The sequence below is a fragment of the Typha angustifolia genome, chromosome 15 (assembly GCF_048772165.1).
Source record: "Typha angustifolia cultivar Huaian chromosome 15, ASM4877216v1, whole genome shotgun sequence".
NCBI classification, from domain to species: Eukaryota; Viridiplantae; Streptophyta; class Magnoliopsida; order Poales; family Typhaceae; genus Typha; species Typha angustifolia.
Genome location: NC_133253.1, coordinates 6926129 through 6949319, shown reverse-complemented (window position 1 = coordinate 6949319; position 23191 = coordinate 6926129). Strand labels below are relative to the sequence as shown.

The window sequence follows — 23191 nt, the reverse complement described above, 5'->3', positions numbered from 1 at the left end:
AAAGCAGGATGTGAAATGATAAATCTCAAAGAAGAGTGAAGAGTGTCGACCAGGCTACAATCAGCAAGCTTGGCCATTAACTCCTTTATTGTACTTGTCTACTTGCAAAGATGACACACACAAAATAAAAGCTTATGCTACTCATGAGTCCTGAGTCATGTTAACCAATAAAGATATTAAAAACGTCATGTGTTGATATTCTATATGCAGGTTGCTTTTGAAACAGAACAGATATGCACAGAGCTGAGCATAAGATAAATGAAAAGTGGAAGGAGGAATCAGCTCAATCAGTTTACTGACAGAAGTACATTGACCATAAAGCTTATTGCAATACTAATGCATTTTGACATGTCACAATTGCCAGATAATTCTGCTTAGCAAAGTGAATTATTTTGATTTTGATTTTTTTTTTTGGGTACAAAAGAAGTGCAGGATAACCAATTCCTGTGGCGAAGTGGGTGATTTACAATTCAATTTTCTGAATGAAGCGGTGGTACCTTAAATTTGATGCATATAACATTTCCATTGAGAGAACTAAATGTACATGCTCTGTTCAAAAACTTCGGTACAAAATTGATCAATCAGATTGCAGCTTGAAGAAGCAAAGTAAATTTGAATGAAGAGGTATAATAATCGCAAGCTAGCCGGGTGGCTCAGCTCATTTATTTGCCTCAATAACTTCTTTGTATTCCTTCTTCATTTTCACACCAGACACAGTCCTGCAATTCCCCAGATTGTTGGATTAGTAGCTTCTCAGAGTACCAACATGTAGTTAAATAAGCTAGAAATTTTCACCAAAGTGTGAAAAATTTACACAGCATATAAACAGTTTATAGATTGATTCTTTTTTCACTTCTATTAGACAACCATTGAACTTACAACTATGATGCAAGGACCTAACAAACACAAGAACAACACAATCATGACCTTCCATGAAATAACCTCAGAACAAATTATCCCAAAGATATAAGCTTCAAATAGAAATCAAACCTCCTTGCCATGTATCACTTTCGATCTTGCCACATATCCCACATTCAAAGGACCTCTTAAAATTCTTTTTCATAATTTCTATGTTAATGCAGTATGTTATTAGAAACAATAAATTGTTACATTAGGCTAGAACCACACAGTTACAACATTCAACGTCTCTGACATGATCATCTTATTCTTGGTTGGGTTCTGTGAAAATCTTGCCCAGACCGACTTAGTAATGCACTAAATATGTTGCAAACTTAGATATTATCAAGTGTTGAGTACTTAGACTTTTGAAGTAATGCCTCTGTCATCTATACGTTCTGTGATGCAGCTAGATAGAAGGTGCACATGAGCATTAATGAAATGCAAAAATTGAAAAACTAATTGAACCTGCAAGCCTCGAGGAAGATATCTAACCTTAGCATTTCTTTATTTTTGAAAAATTGCACGCAAGGTGTTCCCATTATTCCAGCTGCTTCTGCGATTTCCTGATCTTCCTCTATGTCAATTTCAACAAAATGGACATTTTGATCATATGAATCTATTACCTGCAATGCAAAATTTGCATAATTAGAAATACCAACATGACAAAGTCATTCCAAATTCTACCAGTGATGGGCAAAAATAAAGAAAGTGTCTTCATGTCCAGTAAGGAGATTTTTTGTTTTAATGATACAGCATGAATCAGATATTGTACAGGAGAAGCAACACTTTCAGGAGTATTAATTACAATCTGCAAGAACTTGGCATTAGTTATGTATTTACCGCCAAATCATATGCCTATCTTATTAAGACACCAATAAACAACATGGTTGGTCAGTGTCGGCTTTTCTGCTGTATTTGTAGCAAGCATATCTATAAAGATTAGATAGCACCAATAAATATCACCACTTTCAGCAAAACTATTTCCTAACAAAGTAAACAGGCCCCTAACTGCTAAAAGGGGCAAATGCATGAGGACAACTCAAGAGTTAAGACCAAGACTGACAGGGTTTATAAGATCAAGTAAACAACTCAAAGCCTCACTTTGTTCCTACAGCGGATTATTTATCATGTACATTTTATCTGATTTTCTCCCACAAGATTTTCAACACTGTAAATATTAGTGACTCTTATATCTAGCTTGCTTCTACTTCTTGCTGCATATTTGTATGTTTTAATGTGTAAATGAACTTTCATATGGATGTGATGTCAGTCCTGGATTCTTCTACTGTTTTAATGACAAGTGTCTTGAAAATCATGTATATGTTACTGAATAACGCTGTTTGACTCCATTTGGCATCTATATTGTTTCCTGACACAGAACACACAATAAAACTTTATGTCTTTGTTTATAGACCAATTCACCCAACCTCTCTAGGTGTATTGCATTCTAAACAAGAAGTAGAAGGTGCAAGACATACTGCAAGGTTAACCTACAAAGGCTTGTTAACTAGATATGGTCGAAGATACATACATAATAAATAAATAAATAATAAAGCATTATACATTGAATTGATCGATGATATACTACATTACCTTGTTTAAGACATCCTGAAAGGTTAATCTACAAACGCTTATTAACTAGATATGGTAGAAGGTATAAAAATAAATAAATAATAAAGTGCTACACATTGAATTGATTGATGTACCTTGCTTAATATTGGTTTCAAAGTCCTACAAGGACCGCAAGTTGGTGAAGTATATAAAACACATATAAGCCTAGGGCTTTCATGGTATAGTTTCCGAAGTGCATACTGCAGAACAAGTAGAATGTCAAAACCAAATAAAGTTAACAAAAATTTTTTTTTTAAAAAAAGACCCCTCAATACAGCACTTCTGCTTTACCACATACCTGGCCCCTGTGCTTTGTAAGTGAAATGTCAAAACCCATTACTACATCTCTGTCTGAGAGATCCTTCTTCACCTCTTCAGTAATAGGCTGCACATTAACAATATCAAGCAGGTGGTTTACATCCAAAAGGATATGCCTCATAAGTCATAACATAACAATATAATAGGAATGCATATGTGAAAGCATCTGGGTGTTTTTGTCTGCCTGCATACAAGATTTATGAACAAAAAGAATACCAAAAGGAAGGGCTACAAGAATATGCATTCTAACATGACACAAAAAAATGTACACTTGAACCCATCTTTGAGTGAACACTAATATTTGTGAATGACTTTGGAGAGAAAAAAGGGATATAGTAACAAAAATGAATAGAATACTGAATAAATTGAAGGGTTTATTGTGTGCATACCCTTCAAAAATCTCTTATTTGCATGTATGCCCCTCTAAAGTTTATATTTACATGTACACCCCTTAAAACACGTTATTTGTTTAGATACCTATCTGGTTACTTTGCAAATTAAGTCTCAATAATTTAATAGAAAAAAGATAAAACTACCCCTCAACTAAGAAAAATTTATGAAAACTAGATTAAGGATAGTTTCATCTTTTTATGTCTAAATTGTTTAAATTTCACTAGTTAAATAACTCCAAGGAGGTATCCATGCAAAAAATAAGGGTTTTGAAGGGTATACGTACAAATATCAAATTTAAAAAGGACATACAAGCAAATATGAGATTTTTGAAGAGTATGTATGCAAAAAGCCCTAAATTAAATAACACAACTAAAGGGCATCTGATATTGGTGAATCTCTTATGGTTTTACCAGAATGTAAATGTTAATACCTGGTGAAATTCGACAAGAAGATCATTAGAAACTAAATATCTCTCAACAGATAGAGCAGCTACACATCCAGATCCAGCTGCAGTTATTGCTTGCCTCCATTCATGATCCTATCAGAATAGTTTATGAAAAATATAAAGACAATAAATAATAGTCTTTGACTAAAAAAATTGCAGACAATTCTTGAAATCAACAACAACCAGTGTTAAAGTTGTAGAATATATAAAAGAGAAAAATAGTAGCTATAGCAATATAGCATGTTCACTAGCACTAATTAATATGCTAGTAAAATATAAGATTGTACAGAGAAGTTATTAAAAATTAAGCATATGGAAAGTGGGACAATTTGTTTCTATTTTCTGGTAGAGTAGAATCTAAAATTATAAGTAGCAGATATTTGACATAAATTTAATTATCCAAGAACAGGATATGAAGTAAAAAAATAGTAACAAGAGATGAATTTAAAAGGACAAATCATAGAAAGATTCAACATATTATGGAACACCTAATAATGCGGACATCAGTGACATATTACACAGGCGCATATATCAGTGCAATTCCTCTTTCAGAAAATTAGTTTTAAGTCAATTATTTTTATTATATATTTGTTATTTATGATGTTTAGAGTTATATCTATTTTTTCCCAATTATTTAAAGTGTTATTTGCTTATTGTCATTTGTAAAGTTTATATATATGCCAACTTTTTACTCAATCGAGGTTAATGAAAAAATGAAATTTTTTTTAGATCTCCAATATGAGTTTTGGGTGTGAAACCCTAATTGAGAATGGAGGTGTGAAACTCCATTCTTTTTCTCTTTCTTTTACCATCATCGTTCTTAGATTCTAACGATCCATTTGTTTCACATCACCTAAGGAGAAAATTCCTACATGTAGTACACACAAGTAGCAATCAACCCTCACTGACATAGCTTCAATTGCTTACCATCACTTCTATTTACAAAGCTCCACAGAAGATAAATGGGGAGAGAAGAGAGAAGGAGAGAGAGAGAGAGAGATTTGCAGTCATTACCTGTATATCACCTGCAGCAAAGACACCTTTGACTGACGTTTTTGCTGTGCCTTCTTTGACCACAATGTAGCCTGAGCTGTCAAGTTCAATTTGACCTTCTAGAATCTGACTGTTTGGAGTATGTCCTATACCGTAAAATAGGCCTTTTACCTCTAGAATTGATTCATCTCCTGTATCAACTTTCTTTACTGAAATCCCAGACATCAGGCCTTTGCTATTGCTAACAGCGTCCACTACTTCTGTATTGAAGTGCACTGTAACATTCGGATTGCTGAACATTCTGTGAAACATTCGCCATAATTAACCTGTGAAACATTCGCCATAATTCAAGAGAGCTGAAAGTCTACCTCATGAATACATGTTGCAACTGATAGCAGCAATACATGCCCTCCAAAGAACATATATTTTGTTTAAACAGGTATAACATACTAGTGGCAATGTCAGAAAGTTATGCAACAGAAAGCATTCTTGTAGAAGCAGCGCCAATGAACTGAGTGGATCATTTTTCAGATTTTATTTTTTGTTGGAATTACACACACACATAAACAGCATGCAGCATACATCTATTAGTTTTGACACACCTAGTAAGGTGATGTTCATCTTATATCAACATGTATCATAGGTAATATCCTAATACAGTTTGATAATTGAAATACTTATGTTGTTTGTGTTCATATGAGACCTATAAATTGCAAGAAACAGAGATTTTCTTATTCATAATAACTTTTTGCTTAGACTTCAAAGTACTTGTTTATGTGTTCCTTAGAGACAACAAATATTACATGTTGAAATAAGGAAGATCCCACTATATTAAAAACGCAAGCATAAGGCTAAGCAATCACAGCTTCTACAAGAATCACGTTAGGAGGAGGAGAGGAGAAGAAGACGAATATAGTGGAAAAGGAAGCCAGAATCTGATTATTCCTACCTAGATAGTTCACATTTCTTTTTTACTTCATTGTTTCAGTCCAAAAAATTTTAAACATGATTGATGTTAGTTTAAATCTTTTTAACTCAATTTAAACTAGTGTAGAGCATTTTGAGGGATTTATTTTTATACTTAATGGGATCTTTTTAGAGGCCATTTAGGTAGAGGTGAATATGGGTCAAATTAAATCTGACCCAATCTAGTTCCGTGTCTGAATTTTGTCAGATATGAGTTGAGATCTTTCTCATTTGTCTTGATATCCGAATTTATATTTGTGTACAGATAGTCTATGCAAATACGGATATAGGATGAAGAAAAATATCTTAATCAATATCCGCATATCATTTAATTTTAAATTGTTATAAATATAGTGATGTAAAAGATTCTTTTTTATACTTTTATATGAATCTCTAATCTAGTTTTCACATACTTAATTAATTATATATTCAAAAAATGAATACAAATATATCTAATATCTTATCGATATCCATGGTTATATTAAGCGGATATGGTGATTAAATTTACTATCTATTGACTATTCGTATCCGAATCCGTATTCGTCAATTCGAAGAAAAAATAGGGATATGATTTTACCACTGTCCAACTGTCCATTTTCACCCCTACATTTACGGCATACCTAAGTATATTGGGTTGACTTGGATAAGGCTATTAATGGTGCTACATATTACTAACTAGTATTACAATTAGAAACTTCAACCTTTATAGAAAGGGTAATTTCATTGTTGGATCTCCTCGGGCTCTTACAATTCATGCATGAGAAAAAACGAAAACAATATAATTCATGCACAATCTAAATGATTTGGCATACAACCATTTGTTTCAAGACTTGAAACATCCATTAGCCATAGAAGGAAGGAACTCCATATATTAAGCTGGTTATACTAAAAAGATTTTAAAAAAAAATCTATAAGACTCATGTCAGCACATAAGATATAAGAAATCCCTGAGAATTTTGTGAAATGCAATTATATGAAGTTCTCTCATAGAGAAAACAGAAAATTTAGTCATTTGTCCTAAAACCAAAGTTAATTATATGAAGCTGTCATGAAGTTTACCACTTTACCTGTCTTGCATTGCTTTAGATGCCCGTAGCTGGTTTCTTCGAACAAGTAAATGTACATGACGTGCATATTTGGTCAAATATAATGCTTCTTCTGCGGCTGTATCACCTCCTCCAACAACTGCAAGAACTTGTCCTTTAAATAGGGGTGATGCTCCATCACATATTGCACAAGCGCTTATTCCTCTACTCCAAAATTCATCTTCTCGAGGAAATCGAAGCCTTTTAGCAGTGGCCCCAGTTGCTACAATAAGACTATGACACTTTACCTGTAACATGCAGATATGCAAAAGATGAAGCCTTTCATGTCATAATACCCATAATACAGATGTTTCTTAAAGAAAATGAATCATATGTTGTGCCACTACACTCATGAGATATGTATCAGACAAAGGCAGCTAAAAATGGAAAAGATAAACTAACAATTAGCACAAAATGGAAGTTGGAATCAGAAGTATAATGCTAATCAGCAACATCTCTACTAACTCAAATATATCATGTAAAACATCAAAACTTTCAATTGCTTAATACTACATACATGAACAAACAAATAGAGAAGCTGCTCACCACATTTAATTACTAGGGAAAGATTTACATCACAACCTGATTTAATAAATTTTTAATCTACAATATTGACAAAGACAAGCCGAGAAATATGGCGTTTTTTAATCTTCAATAAGACAGTCCAAATTTTCACTGAATCATTAAGATAATAAGACATTATTTAAATTAGACAATTAGACCTTCATTTGCATATGGCAATGTCTTTTGCACATAAGCCATGCAGGGTACAAAATGATAGGAACTCAGTACTGATAGACCTTAGGTCATTTAAGCTGTTATGTTCAAAAGAATGAAAGAGAAAGTTAGATTGACCAATCAGATGAACCTATGTATAACTTGCCCTTCTTTTCTCTTATTTTCTTTTCCTCGTCTATCTCATGACCTCTTCTTCTCTTCATGATTTGCCTGCCTCATTCATAGACCAAAGTTTTTAAGCTACATTCTGAGTGTAATATTGCAGGGAGAAAGTATGGCGCAATAATCCTGTTAGCATATACTAGAGAATTCATTTTCCAATTCTCAGGTATCACACATCAGATTTGCAATAAGAACTTGCAAGCAGATAATGAACAAACTATGCAGTTCAAAATTTACCTCCCTGTCGCTACTGCGGATAGTAAATGGACTACTCCTAACATCAACAAATTCAACATCTTCTTGAAAAAGTTCTGCACCCCAGCGCTCTGCTTGCTTTCGCATTCTAGTCCATGTAACACCAAGCACAATAACAAACAAGGCATAATAAGTGACTAATAGAATAGTGACTCCTTCAAAAACTAGTTAGAGTAAAGAATATACCTGTCCATTAAATCAGGACCACTTATTCCATCTGGAAACCCAGGAAAGTTTTCAACTTCAGTCGTAGTCATCAACTGCCCTCCTGGAACACCACCAACTTGATAACCTTCAAATACAAGGGGCTTCAAATTTGCACGAGCTGCATAAATTGCTGCAGTGTATCCAGCTGGACCAGAACCTATGATCACCAAATTCTCCACCCCTCTATAAGGAACTGGATGAACAATATATAAGTTAAAACTCACCATATTTATCATCTCAAAACTAGATGGCCAGCTATAGTGAGTAATGTGAAAAAATTAGAGGAGGTATATTTGACTTTTTGATTTAGTATTTTGTTCACATATGAATTTAAAAGTCACATGGAAGTTGTTTGAGTTATATATCATTGCTTGTACTAGACATGACAATGTAAGCAACAGGCAACATTAAAAAACCTAAAAGAGAGATGTAACTAGTATGAAAAGAAATTAAAAATAGAACAAATAAAAAAGGAACATAAAAGCATATACTATAAATTTCACTAGAGTACTGCCGTACGAAGCAGTTAAACAATTAATGTTTAAAGCTAATTATATGGTGTGCTTCTATATCACCAGGACAATTATAAAAGAAAAACCTTCCTATATCCTAATGGTGATTTGGACTGGTAGCTACTGGAATACACTTCTTTGTGAATACTCATATTCTTGATATTGCAAAATAAACAAATTATGGCCTTTCATGATGTTTCCTAGTTTTGGTCTACATCATCCCATGTATATCTAGAATTCAGATTTTTCTGGGTTTCAATCATTTTCTTGTGCAATGAAACTTTGCCCTCTACAGATAGATTGTCACGCTAGTTTGCAACAATGGTAAATTTAAGAAGATTAATGACTTGATTAAATAGTAGGTCAAAGTTATGTCCTTGTGGATTTGCTTCTAAATCCTTTTCACTATCCATTTTGATTAGATGCCTATTTTTCAGCAATTTATGAATCCTATAATAGAGAGACTAATAATTGAGACAAAATTCAAGAAGGTTGTAACCTTGCCGGTTCCGTACAGGTTAGAGACTACAGAGATCACTTGAAGATGGGATAATTTGAGAATAGTGGTATAAAAAACGGTTGTTGGGAAATTACTACAAATCTCTAATAGCAACTACCTGTAGCAGATTTATGCCTGAATCTCGGTTCTAGACACACTAAGGATGGGATGCAACAATTATATAGTAAGACTGTTAAGAGAATAGCTATTCAGCCATTATCCACATTCTTTACGAATCCACATACGATAGACTTTAGCGCTAGTTCATAGTAACAATTTGGTCCAAACACTCCACAACATCAACAGATGGTACCAGGTGTTCATAGCTACTTCCTTTTCTTCTAGTGCATTAGAAGAAAACGGGTATTCGATACCATGATAAGCGAAAGGTTCCATCTTCTCCTCTCCAGCATCGCACAAGATCCAAAAGCAGACAACAGAAAAAAAACCCCCAACACCTAAGAGTAAAAGAAATCAAGAAGCGAGAGATGGGAACCTGCAGCGGAAGAGACAGGAGCCTCCTCTTCTGATGAAGCCACCACGGAGGCGTACACCGGAGGGCCAATCCGCCGTCCGGCTGCCGAGGAGGGGTGGCGGAGGAAAGAGCGGCGGTGGTGGAGGGCGGAGGAGGGTGGCGCCATCCCTAAGCGGAGTGCCGCCATTTGTGCTTCTCCTCAGAACACAAAGTAAAGCGCTCTTCCTCTCTCTCTCTCTCTCTCTCTCTCAGTTCGAGTATATCAAGACAAGAGGGTGGGGGAGAGAGAGAGAGAGAGAAGTTGAGGAAGACGACGAAAGAAGTGGAGTGGCCGAGAAGGAGATAAGGAAGGGGCTAGTGAGAAGTTTTAACTATTGGTCGAGAGCGCTACTCCGGAAGTATCCTACTGAGTTTTTTACTACCCGTTTTCAATTTTTATTACCGAAATAGTTAGTTTACACCATAAACTTAATACCAATAGGATATATTTTACCGTAGTTCTAAATAAAACGTTTAAAATATTAAGTATTTTACTTGGCCCCCAAATAAAATGCTAATCAAATCAGTATAAGTAAAATGTCGATTAAATCAGTATTTTTACTGAAAGAAAAAACGCCAAATATTTTAGCATTTTACTAGAAAATTAGATAAAATAAGTACACATAAAATGTTGAAAAATTTTCAGTGCATTTATTATTAAAATACTAAACAAGAAAAATAAAGAAATTATGTCACACTGAAAATATAATAACATAATGATTCTCCGTAGCCAACTTCGCTCAGAATAGCAAAAAAATATACCTTAGCTCCTCCAAAAAAAATCTGGATTCTTCTAGATAAAATATGTTCTATCTTTTTAGCATTTTTTGTTTAGAAAAATACCCAAAAAATAAGCATTTTATAACTTATTTTGATATTAAATTTAAGGAGTAATCTATTTAAACAAATAAAATATAAAAGAGGGCTAGTTTGATTAAAAACTCCGTTTACCGGGATGGGCATTTGACACCCTTGCCCCTACCTCGAAGTTTATATTTTGTATTATTTTTATGATTTAAGTCCTGAGGCCTATTAAACTTTTGAAACTGAATGCGTCTAAGTTTAACCAGTGATGGTAGCTTTATCAATCAAAGGTCAGGCAGTTGGATGTCTGGGGTTTATTATTCGCGTTCCTTTTAGCGTCCCTCTCTTGGCAGGCAGCCATCATCGTAGTGTCCTCTGTTGTTCACTTGGAAGTCACTGCCTTCCAAATGGCCTTGCTCGAGTGCCACGAAAAGAATATCAACCAATTTTCTCATTGAATTAGACTAAAACACCTCGCAGATATCATCAATGGGGATTGCGACACTCCCCAGAATATCTCTCGTGTCGTTGAGAATGCTCAAACTATCGTTGCTAGTTTCAGCATTATCAAGATTCAGTTTATCTTCTGTGAAGCCAATAAGCTTAGAACTTCTACATCAGAGATTTTGCCAATGCATACGCATTAAATCTATTATTATTATTATTGTTATATATTTCTGGTTACTACAAAAGTGGTGAGGGAGTCGATACTTGTACGACTGAATAACAGGGAAAATTCATTGGATCAGCCCCAGGCTACTGGTTCCGGGAGTTCTTGCGTTTTGATCATAAGTTCATACAATGGCTGGTCTAAGAATCCCGGGGTCCATCAAATGATTGGCTCTTCCTCAGATTCCAATGAAGGCCCTCATGGATGCTGCGGAGGAAGTCGGTCGTCGAGTCCACCTGACAAGCTGTGGGCACTGGCCAAGGTGCCATACTGCAGATAAGCGCATCGCCGGCAGACAACTGCTTCCGGTCCTTGCCATCAAAAGACGCCCATGCATGCCCTCTACTGTTGAAAGGTACTTGAACTCGCAAAGTCACATACTCTGGTAAAATCAAAGGCCTGAATGACAATGAATGTGGGCAGATCGGTGTGAAGAGTATTGCAGGAACCTGCAGTTTGATATCACATACAGATTAAACAGCCGCAGATCCAGTATAAGCAGTTTGATATGTCAAAGTAGGATGTTTATAAGTATCACAAAGAAAACCTGGAAGGATATCAAGGGGGAAAAACTAAATTCAGGTAGTGTTTTCCAGTGTGCTGAATTTTCCTTTTTACCAGGAGAAACTCCTAAACATAAAATACGATGGAAAAGATGAAAGGTAAAAGCATGCCTGTGGATGGACCATTGATCCTCCAGCTGCCAACGAGTAAGCTGTGCTTCCAGATGTTGTTGATAGTATCAAACCGTCCCCTTGTACACATGTGACAAAAGAGCTGTCACAGTAGCACTCCAGATAAGTGAGATATGATGATATTCCACGATCAATTGTAATCTCATTCAGTACCAAAATTGGCTCCTCAGTTTCCAATTCGTCCTTAGCTGCCTCACGGATCACGTGACACTGTAGTCGGTGGCGCAATGTGATGCTAAATGGTCCTTTCAGTATAGTATCTAAACAATCTTGGTAATGCTCAATATCTAGAAGACGTTAAAGATTAAAAGAATAAAGCAATTATGACTAAGCAGCATTACGTTCTATACAAAGTAATTTTCACTATCATAGCACAGACATGCAAAGTTCACCTCCTTTATTCTCCACACAACATATATATAGTTCCAAAATATTTGTGCCAAAAGGTAAACTTTGGTCAAGCATTGCAAGAATAATGATGCCAGAGTAATATTTGTTGATATTCAAGATTCACATTCCTCAAGGTTGGTGACATACCGATGTACATATGGTGACATATTGATGTACATATGAGAGATCAAGCTCGACACCAATGCTTCTAACCATTAAAGCATGAAAAAAAAGCCTTAATGACTTGCTCTAAGATTCACTTATGAAACCCCAAGAATCATCCATTATAACAAAAACAAATATCAAATCAGTTTTCATATTTCTTTTGAGTTCTGATGTAAAGAATGCTTCTTAATCCCGGTCATTTCTGCTGTCTAATTATTTAACATGTTTACTCTCTATCTGTTTTCTTATGCTATCATTCAGCAATTATAGGAGAAAAGGGAGTTTGCATTAGACAAACTGAATAACATTGAAAAGTGCATCTTTGAGTTGGTATTGGAGCTAGCCCAACAGGCTACATGGCATGTATAGCAGAATATGTAAATAAGAAAAGAAGGAACAAAAACATATAGAAAAAATTGGAAAATGTGTGCGTATAGAGACATGATAGCCAAAAGTATCAGTCACTTGAGCATAGAGATACTATTTGAAGTTCAGATGGTAAACATCAGTGCAGTTATAGTTCTGAAATAAATAATAATAATAAGAGGATACGGAAAGCTGTCATGAAGCCCAATGATCCAAGGGAGAAAGGAACAACAGGAGGAACTGGTCCTTTAAACAATGACGCTGCCTGTATAAAGAAATTATATCATTATCATGATCTAGAGTTCCGTGAAAAGTAACTAAGTAGCGGTTTGCATCTTAAAATAATTAATGCAAATCAATGGTAGAAAATATACAAGCTGTCCAACAACTGAAGTTTGAATATGCATGATTGATGTCCGGGTAAAATTGATTGTTTCAGTATGTATACTATAGTTGCAACAAGCACATCTTACGAAGAAGATGATATGCATGCGTTCTACTTGCAGAAATGCTCAAATTCTGTGTTTACCTACTGAATCTAGATATTCAAGATATATTAAATAGTCCTAAAGAGAATCTGCTAATTTCAACTTACAGAATGCTCTCAATAATGAGTTATTCGCTAATGTCAAGTTATCAACATTCATGATGATAGCTAAGCAAAGGATCTACCAAAAGAATAGCTTACAATTGAGAAGGCATGTAGAAAATTGAAAAGCTTTTACTCCAATATAGGCTAAATTTCAAAATGATAATTATGTAATCAATTTCACTAATAATAGGCTTCAATAAATCAAGCATATTTGAGGACTGCATGACGGAATGGCAAAGCCATGAAAGAATGTATTTAAAGAAGAAAGATGGCAACTTTCGAATTAGAGACCGGCCCTTTATTTTATTCAGATTTTTTTTCCTATTTATCGCATTTATTTCTTTTGCATTTCCATGATTTTCTACATTGAGCTTGATTTAAGATATTTTAGGTCAGCAAATTAGCACTTGGTTTCTATACTACCTATATGGATACAGCCCTCTTAACCTTTCCAAACTAAGAATTTGTTACTCTTAAGAAGTCATCCACTCCTGATGTGCTGGAGTCTATTCTCTATTGCACATGAATTAATCAATAAAATATGAAGCAAATATATTTAGTTTACTTGCATAATTTCGTGCCTTGAATATTACTTTCAGGAAGTTCTAGAATTAGATAGAATATGAGGAACTTAAGAAAAGAAATTGTTCCATCAAAACATTATTCCTAATTTAGAAATTTAGAATACAAAAAGGTTTCAAGTTGCATACCCACAGAACTGTTCCATCACCACCAAGAGTTATGACAAGATCAACCTTTGTGTGGAGGAGCTTTATTTCCTCATCTGTTGTGTATGAATTAGTTAAACACAGAGAGCACATAATGCAAGCCAAAATACTGATTTAAAGAATATTATATCATGATTTGCAGAAAAGATCGACTAAGTGGAGACTTTTACAATATTTGAACAAAACAATGTTGCGATCCTTGATACAACTGTTAACTCACCAATTGCTCTGCTCAATATCACTACAGACTTCACAATATGATAAAATGAGTAAAAGGTTGACTTTGAGTCAAAATTATAGAATATGGACATGAAAAGTCATTCGGTTCCATAGGATCTAACTGTGTTCACGACTCCAGATTCTATATTCTATGATTTTTGTACTATATATAGATTGACACCAAGACACCCATTTGTATTAAGTTACTAGAAATGTGAGATCTAAGATTTTCTCACTTACCATCTTCCCATGTCTGGACATAGTCAAAGTAAGAAGACTCTGTAAGAAGTTCATTCCTCACCCGAGGCTCTACGAAAACATTTATATTCTTCTGCTTCTTCAGCCATCTGTGGAAAATAAAAATGAAGCTACATAACAGCCAACTAGATGATAAGGACATTGTGAAGTATTAAAGAAATTACAAATAGAATGATATAGTGTAATTGAGTTAGCCAAAATAGAATTTCTTTACAATAGATAGAAGGATGTCCTGAAACTGTTACAAAAGGACATCAACAAAGGAAGCAGAAGAATTGGAGTATGATGATAATTGCTAAAAAAGATTCTAGAAAGCACACCTGACCATTTCAGCACAGAGTGTACGAACAGTAGTAGAATTTGGCTTATTCACAATCAGAACAGTTTGCGGCGAGGATTCCCATTTCAGCAAAATCTGAAAAAAAATATGATTAAAGTAAGCAAAGGAAGAGAAAATAAAGCAAGCATTAAGTACTAATGTTTAGAGTCTTGATGCATTTCATAGACATAACCTAAAAAGAAGAGGCAGTTCTTAATGCAACATGGTTGTTACAAATTTATTTATAATCAAAGGGGACAAATTACTTGCTTACTGCTGCGCTCTGCAGTTGTTATATCTCCTTTCTCAAAGGACACAACTTCATGCTTGTGCTGGCCACTTTTGTCTCCATTGCAACCCCATGAAAGTTTAAAGGATGCCTGGAATGTGTAAAAGAGATACCTTATTGGAACTTGCACTAATTATAGACCAGACCACTTAGAAGGAAAAAAAAAATCAGATAAGTTACTCAAGAGAAATAAAAGGTTTGAATGATCTTATTTACATAACCTAAGTTCGTATATCTGGTGTGGTGTGTGCCTATCTGTCAAATTGCTCTTATTCCCTTAAGAATTTGCATTAGCAGCTTCATAGAAATTCTCAGATAACATACACATGAATGTTATATACTTGTATCACAGTTTCAGCAATCACAGATAATTTCGGTGGACACAAGGACCCAGTGACATAAAAGAGAACCAACTTTATTATGCTACTAACGGGTAAAGTTTGTATTTACAGAAAGAAACAGCAAGAAAATCAGTACAGAAGTCAACTCAACATAGAATGACCAGCCAACAACATGGAAAAAAAGCAAACTTTATGAGATTGACTAGAAGATATCAATAGCTTAAGAAAATGAATCAACATATCAGGGGATTTGATATAAAAGAAGGTACTTAGCCTCGAACAGATTAAATTCAGGCTCTTAAACACTTAATAGCTCTACCATATGTACAGCCATTAGCTCAGCCTAATATTATATATGGGTATTGGTTTACAACTGCATTGTGCTTTAGTATTTTTGACCCATCTAGTAAGCTATATGACATTTATTAGGCTTTGTAACTCCCTGTGGTCACTATCTTAGTGAACTGCTACTTTTTGGTGGATGCATCCATCTTGGGCATCATCATCATCCAAACATTTGCACACAAGGACTTTGAATCATTCGAAAGGAGAAATAAAGGGTCTAGGATATAATAGAAGGACATTTTATGATGTCAAATTAAAATATTAAACAATAGCAGATCAATTTCAATATTGAGAATTTTGACAAGATCAACAAGATTCAATGGAAATTGCTGGAAACTCGCAAAGGAAAATGGACGCTTAGGTCAAATTCTAGTGGTAATAGGGTTATCAAGATAAATTACTGAAATTGGTCATTTAGGTTAAAAATTTAAAGGCATTCACCGGATGAAGATAGTGGGAGAAACAAGCCTACATTGTGTTTACCTTTCTTGCCACCATTTTGCGTACTGAATTTGAATTGGAGCCTGCAACTTCATCCCTGAGAATCTCATGCGAACAAATTCCACTAGTTCCACAACATTCAGTTTGTTGCATAGCACGAGAACGCGCCACAAATTTATCGGATGGGTTCTCCATCTTCTCATCTTTGGAACAACAAGGACAGCCTTCGGATCGCAGGACTACAATTCAGAAAATGATCGCATATCATTGGATGAAATATGCATAAAATAAAGAATAAAGGTCTCACTCAACAAAATTCAACACCTTAACAATAGAAAAAAGGGAATTCGAAAGATTTTATTTCTTCAAATGATTTTAAAAAGAAATAATTAGTCGATCACTTTAAATTTATTCATTTTCTTGTAATCAATATGTATATGTTCATTTCTTACAACAAATTGTACTAAGATCCACCGATGAGGGTCTATAATATATAGTATTCACATGCCTATGATTTTCATCATCAATCTATCATTGCTACAAAGAAGTAAGAAGTAGGAAGTAAGAAGTAAGAAGTAAGAACCATGTGACAAGGCGCCATAATGTAGTGGAACTCAGAGCAACCTCTGAACTTTTTGCATTTAGGTTACTGTCATAGGAAGGTTGGTTAACTTGCAGCTTATAGTAATATCTAGATGACTTCAGATTTCCATGTAAAATTTCAAGACTGCACCATGCAGCTTAACTACAAAATTTTACATATTTGTTTTGTTCATGAAACATCCTAACAACAATTTAGCACATAATAACTTCCTTTTTCTGGACTCACTATGCAATATAAGTCAACACTCAAGAGTCAAGAGTAAACCAAGATGAGTAAAAAGCAATTTCTGATAGATGGGAAACCTTCATGTTCATATTGGAGGCTGCGTGCCCTCTCTAATTCGTATTTACGCTTCCATTCTGCTGCCTCTGCTTGTGCAGCTGCTTTTGCTTCTGCGACTCGTCGTAATGATTTCGCAACAGCTAACAGTTGCAACGGAAAATTTATACTTTAGCCCACAAATAAACAAGGCATATAACATTAGTCACGTAAAGAAAATTCTTGATTGATTAAAGAGAAAGTGTTATACAGAATACAAGAAGTTCTTCCCAAAGAGAGTATGCAACAAGGAAATTTCAAAAGCTTCTTCGTAGAATTTCAATTATCTCAAAGAAAATCTGATTTTAGCTAAAACAATGACTTAAACTCAGAAGTACATTATAAAACTTGAATTCCTACATATAATCATACACAACTAGAAACATCCTTTAAATATTGAAATTCAAGAGAGCTGGGAACTTAGTCAAGTCTTCCAATTGACTTTGCTTGGTTGTTTTCCTAGCTGATTAAAATTACTCAACATCAAACAGTGTTTCATCATAATCCAAGCATAAAAGAAATTGCAGACTATGGTTAACTAAATTTATGAGTAAAGAGCATCTATATATATGGGCCAGAGTGCAAACTTTATGTTATATCTTGTAAAAAAGATATAACACTTTTCCAACCACTAACTGCGCCCTGATATTTGCAAAAAAAAATCATCACAAGGTGAAATAAAGTGAGTAGTTTATCTCTCTCCAATCTCCATGTTGAGATTATTTTTTTTTTTACAATCCTGAAGTGTAATCAATGGCTAAAAAGTGTCAAAACTTCACCCAAAGTTTTAACATAAATTTTCTAGTTCAACTCTCTCTCTCTCTCTCTCTCTCCGTCTCCACCTCCGTCTCCGTCTCCGTCTCTCTCTCTCTCTATATATATACACGAACACCTTATAGTTATATCTATATGTTATGTTCATTGGGTTTTTAAAAGAATCGTAACAGTTCTCCATGAATCATGCTAGAAATAACTTAAAGTGATATTCTTACTTCTCAAAGTCTCTGAGAATTCAACAAGATGATCATCTGTTGTCTTGACAGGCGTCTGAGGAAGAAGTTCATAACTTGACTTTTCTGATTTCGAGGCAGTAACTGGAGCAAGATGTCCATTTTCTTTTGGACGTGAAAAAGCCATATCAATGTTTACTTTATCAACAGAAGCCTGTTACAAAAAGATAAAAGACATTAGAAACCAATAAAATATAGATCAATATACCCCACCAAAAAAAAATGTAACAGTAGGTTAAATTGGGAAGATTTCTAATAAGATACGATCAGGATGTTGGAGTTGCTTAGGTGTTCTTATCATATAATTGTGCGAGGAGAGATGGAATTGATAGGTCAAGGCTCACATTTGAACCAAAGAAAGCTCATTTATTGATGATTCCAACCCCGAGCAAAGATTTCGCATACAACTGCATGCCTAGCTACCACAATTGAGAGGAAAAATAACAAAATCAAGGCTTAGATGCCAGCTCGAACTACCAAAACAGTCCGGATTTGCATTTAATCAACTCAAATTGAGAGGAAAATTATTCTGAAACAAGAACTACTACCTGTTGCACTAGCTCATCTGGAAACATGGCGGCCAGCAATGGAGAGATCGCGTGAGGCTTAACGAATCGGGGAAGGGTTTAAATTGGAAAGAGGAGGAAAAGCAGGGAAGTCAGGTGGGTGGCGAATCGGGACCCCCACACGGACAACGGCGTCGGAAAGGGCGGAAGTCGGATGACACCAAACGCCCCACGTCACGTTCTGGGGATCACGGGAAGAGCACCAATTGGTCAACGTCAACGCTGCCATTATTTATTCAACGTCACAAATTTGATCAGCTGTCCGGTCTACATACTCATACTGTAATGGAAATTATACTTTAGAGCTGTAATTGTTTTCATTATATATACATAGCTGCATACCACTCTTTGATTTTCTTTTTTTTACCATATAAAAAATAATAATAGTTCATAGAATTATATATATATATATATATATATATATATATATATGGCCAAATGGAATCGTGCTTAGTTTATTAAAAGGCATTATTAGCTTAACATTTATAAATATTTACTAATATATACATATATTAATTTATAATTTATAACTTACATAAAGTATTTCGTTCATTTAATTATATCTAGGCATCTAGACAAGTGCAAGCTAGATGGCCCCACCGAAGCCAGAGTGGTTGGAAATAAAATCTAGTCTATTCAGGTCGGTTCAAAATCAAAATATCTTTATGGAAATTAAATAAGGAAAAGTTGCCTACTAAAACAGCACTAGTTTCTCTATGAATAGTCTTTGCCATGTTTTTCTCTGGAGCCCTAAACCCTAAACACTAAAACATGTATAATTTGTTTTGAAACTAAGCCTCTAATTCGATTAGTTAGTTTATTTTTTCTTTTTTTTTCTTTTTTTTTTGAAGTGCGAGGAGCTAGATTAATTTGTCTGGTTGGTTAATCCGGAGAATCAAAATACAACAGATTACATAGATCTAGGTGAATAGGGTCCCTTAGATCTCACACATACACATAGCAAGGGCCGAGTGCATTTTACCCAAAGTTGGTGGCCTAGTCCGCCACTTTGTTAGCCTCACGAAACACATCGAAGACTTTCCACTCCCTGATCCCACTCATCAAAACCCTACAGTCTTCCACTAGGTTCCTGGCTTGTAGGATTGATTTTCTAAAGAGTAAACTTGATTAGATATAAAAAAAAATGAAAATATGTTTTGTTACTGAACCAATTTAAGAGTCCCTAAATCAATTCAGGAGAGTCTGTAAGCTCAAAGTAAACATTGTACCACATTTGTTTTTTTAGCACCGAAATGGCTATCACCATATAAAATTTTTTCAGGAATAATATTTTGATTAATCTTAGTCTTTAGAACAAGGTCAATAGTGTCTAGCTAAATAAGAGAGAGAGCCTCAACGACGAGTCAAAAATCTGAATTTCGGACTTTGATTATTATCATATAGGAACAATCTTTACAGAATCAATATAAGAGTAAACTTGACTAGATATGAAAAAGATAAAAATATGTTTAGTTACTGAACCAATTTAAGGGTCCCTAAATCAATTCAGAAAAATTCTTAAACTCAAAGTAAGCATTATACCCCATTTGTTATTTAGCTTTAGAATGGCTCACCATATAACATTTTTTCAAAAACAACCCTTCGATTAATAACAAGTAGGTCAATAGTTTCTGGCTAAATGAGAGAGAGAGAGAGAGAGAGAGAGAGGCAGCCTCCATGACAAGTAAAAAATCTTAGTTTGGGACAGCAACAATCTTTAGTTGGAGGGTTCTATGCAGTAAAAAAAGAAATTTAATTCAATAAAATCTACGTGGTAAATTGATAAGTAGAGCGAGCTCAATGTAATTAACCAAAAAAAATAAAAAGGAAAATTCACCAAAGAGAACTGGCCCACCATCAGCATGCAAGTTAGGCCCAACTTTAATTCGCAATATTCCCACCACAAGATTGGACGGTTATAATCTCAGTGGATTGGTCAAACTAGTTATAATTAGACGAGCATCATTAAATCTGAGTATAAAAATTTAAAAGGTATTAAAAAATTATAAAGTTTAATTTTTTAGTAATTTTTAAATTTTTATATAAATAATTGATATTGTCAGATACTTATATTTAAAAATCGTCATCTTAGTCAGCTATTTGTATGCAACAAATAAAAAAAAATCTAAATCTAGGACAGGAGGACCTACTGGTCTACTACAAGTTGTGGGTGGAGAATCTTCATAAGTTTGGGTGGAGACGTGGAGAAATGGGATGTGGGTGACTCCTTTGTCTTCTTATGTTCATTCCCCCACTACGTGGGTTGTTGATGAATAGTTGCATTAGAAGTTGGTTAGCAGAAAGAAGAAAGAGGGAAAATAGAGTAGATATCTTGAAAGGTAGATTGAAACACATTGGTTGAGGTTTTGACCAAACTAGTCTCTTTTTTTTTAAATTTATATACCCAAATAGATTATATATTAAATTTAATATCAAACTGTGGCCCTACGATTGAATAGAAATATTAAAAAGTTTATTTTGTAAAACGCCCAATTGTTGAACATTTTATTAGAAAAAATTTAAAATAAAATTTGGAGGTGCTATGGTCTTGATTATGCAATTCTGAGCATAGTTGGTTTCGAGGAACTACGTTGTTCCAACCCATAGATATTTTTTTTATATCTTCACAATAACATATTTTATGACTTGAATGAGTAACCGAGTATAAAGTTATGACGCTATAATTTTTTCTTTATAGTTTAATCTATATCTTTTTCGATTGAGGTTCGATTAAGCTTAATGAAAATCATTACATTCTTTCTTCTTTCATTTTCACAATGATGTATCATATGTTCAAAATAATTAAAAAGGTATGATCTAGGAAAGTGAGTAATTCAGCGTTTTAGCAAAACGATTAATATCTTAGTAAATTTAACAATAAGACGCTTAGTTGTTCAGCATTTTATGTGCCCACTTTCTCTATTAAATTGCTGAATTTTTTAGTGTTTTCTTTTGATAAAAATGTTGATATGATAAAATCTTATTTAAAAAACTTTTGATATGATTAGTATTTTATTTTTGGATGAGTACAACGTTTAACAATTTAGCGATTTACTTAGGACTAAAGTGAAATAGATAATTTTTTATATTAAATTTGGGGTGTTATTTATTTCGGTAAATAAAATTTAAAAGAGGGCTAGTTTGGTCAAAAACTTTACATTAGTTTGATGATTTCTTCAATCAACAGTGCATCTAATAATACAATTCGACTAACTCGCATTGAATCCGAACTCAAATACATAAGCCTTGAAAGTTTATTTTTTCTATCATTCAATAGCTTGAAAATTAGATATGAACTGGACAAAGAGTTAATCATCCTTAAATATAAAAGCACTTAGGTCCTGCCATCTTTAGCCAACATACTAAGCCACATAGTCTAGACTTTAAGCCGTGTGTCGTTAAATGATTCCTCTGAACAAAACGTCACTAAGACATTTACTCCAAAGTATCGCACTACTGAGTTGCTATTTCAAATCACCACACCGTTGAGCTATCAACTGATTCAAGCTATTGAGCTAAGTCATCAAACCATAAAATAATTTTCTCCACGTTGGGATTGGAGCCAATCTTATGGCATCCTTGATTGTAGAGAAAGATACCTATCATTCTATAAAGAGTTGGTTGGTAAGCCTTGAAAGTTACTGGTGTTATATTATGCTTTACATAATAAATACATATACAACGTTTTATTTATTTTAGTAGATTATGGGCTAACCCTCTATGATATATAAATTAGACAATTGAATTAACTCTATTAGGAAATAAGCTAAAATCATACACATATTCATTTGATAGAATATCTATCAATATTACTGACTACAAGCACTTCTCTTTCTAGAATGCAAGTCATCTTGTAAACACTTATCTCAATACACTTAAAATACACGAGGCCTTAAAATAATTATTATAAGTCTGTAATGATAAAATTTTAATATAAATATCTAATTCTAATAAATATAATCCAATAATAAATAAAAATGACTAATATTAATACGAATGTGTCTCTAATCAAATTGAATTAAAGACTAAAAGAACTGAAGATAAAAAGGGGTAGATCCTAAGTGAGGGTAAGGTCTCAGTGTATCTCACTCAATTGTTATGTTTACTAGTACCTAAAATGAGCTAACAATATTAGTTCAGTGAATAAAATTCACTCAAAAGTTAAATAAAACCAAAATCTATAACTTTAAATAAATTTAAATCCAACAATATAAAATAAAATTTTCACTAAGCATGCTTATAATAATATTAATAATAACATCATAGGTAATAATAATGTAAATTATAACTCTAATATGCTCTATGTAAATTATAACTCAATATTATTAATGCATATGTCTCAATTGGGTCAATACCTTATAGATCCACATTAACAACCAGGACTAGGTTGGAGGCTTAACCATAGCCCATGACTTATTAAGTTTGGATCATGTCTGTTGGATTCGAAATCCAGATCCGAATTCGAAATAAATT

The 23191-nt window shown here is 34.0% G+C and overlaps 2 protein-coding genes across 3 annotated transcripts; both read right to left on the bottom strand.

The window, feature by feature from the left end:
* Window positions 1–498: 498 nt before the first annotated feature.
* On the bottom strand, window positions 499–9863 carry LOC140778853 (thioredoxin reductase NTRC-like). Its single transcript, XM_073123743.1, has 10 exons — window positions 9581–9863; window positions 8053–8266; window positions 7849–7954; window positions 6694–6959; window positions 4682–4961; window positions 3653–3760; window positions 2810–2896; window positions 2607–2711; window positions 1393–1523; window positions 499–719 (listed from the first exon to the last, which is right to left on the bottom strand). Exons 1-10 carry the CDS (start codon window positions 9744–9746, stop codon window positions 659–661), a joined length of 1524 nt encoding a protein of 507 aa, XP_072979844.1. The 5' UTR covers window positions 9747–9863; the 3' UTR covers window positions 499–658.
* Window positions 9864–11039: 1176 nt separating this feature from the next.
* On the bottom strand, window positions 11040–18902 carry LOC140779014 (probable NAD kinase 1). 2 transcript variants are annotated; one of them, XM_073123952.1, is made up of 12 exons: window positions 18701–18902; window positions 18497–18567; window positions 18135–18306; window positions 17127–17246; window positions 16263–16459; window positions 15071–15184; window positions 14806–14900; window positions 14468–14574; window positions 13991–14064; window positions 12875–12953; window positions 11747–12054; window positions 11040–11521 (listed from the first exon to the last, which is right to left on the bottom strand). In XM_073123952.1, exons 3-12 carry the CDS (start codon window positions 18277–18279, stop codon window positions 11213–11215), a joined length of 1548 nt encoding a protein of 515 aa, XP_072980053.1. In that variant the 5' UTR covers window positions 18280–18306; window positions 18497–18567; window positions 18701–18902; the 3' UTR covers window positions 11040–11212. The 2 variants fall into 2 exon arrangements, with proteins under 2 accessions (XP_072980053.1, XP_072980052.1); XM_073123951.1 differs by lacking the exon at window positions 18497–18567.
* Between the last annotated feature and the right edge of the window lie 4289 nt (window positions 18903–23191).

Excerpts from the sequence above, each read along its gene's own strand:
- LOC140778853 (XM_073123743.1), bottom strand. The coding sequence starts at position 9,746 with ATGGCGGCACTCCGCTTAGGGATGGCGCCACCCTCCTCCGCCCTCCAC. Across the intron at positions 3,761-4,681 it reads TTGCTGCAGGTGATATACAG|GATCATGAATGGAGGCAAGC; the intron begins GTAATGACTGCA and ends CTATTCTGATAG. Across the intron at positions 2,897-3,652 it reads TTCTTGTCGAATTTCACCAG|CCTATTACTGAAGAGGTGAA; the intron begins GTATTAACATTT and ends GTTAATGTGCAG.
- LOC140779014 (XM_073123951.1), bottom strand. The coding sequence starts at position 18,727 with ATGTTTCCAGATGAGCTAGTGCAACAG. Across the intron at positions 14,901-15,070 it reads CAGAGCGCAGCAGTAAGCAA|ATTTTGCTGAAATGGGAATC; the intron begins GTAATTTGTCCC and ends ATTTTTTTTCAG. Across the intron at positions 14,575-14,805 it reads CTCTGTGCTGAAATGGTCAG|ATGGCTGAAGAAGCAGAAGA; the intron begins GTGTGCTTTCTA and ends TATTTTCCACAG.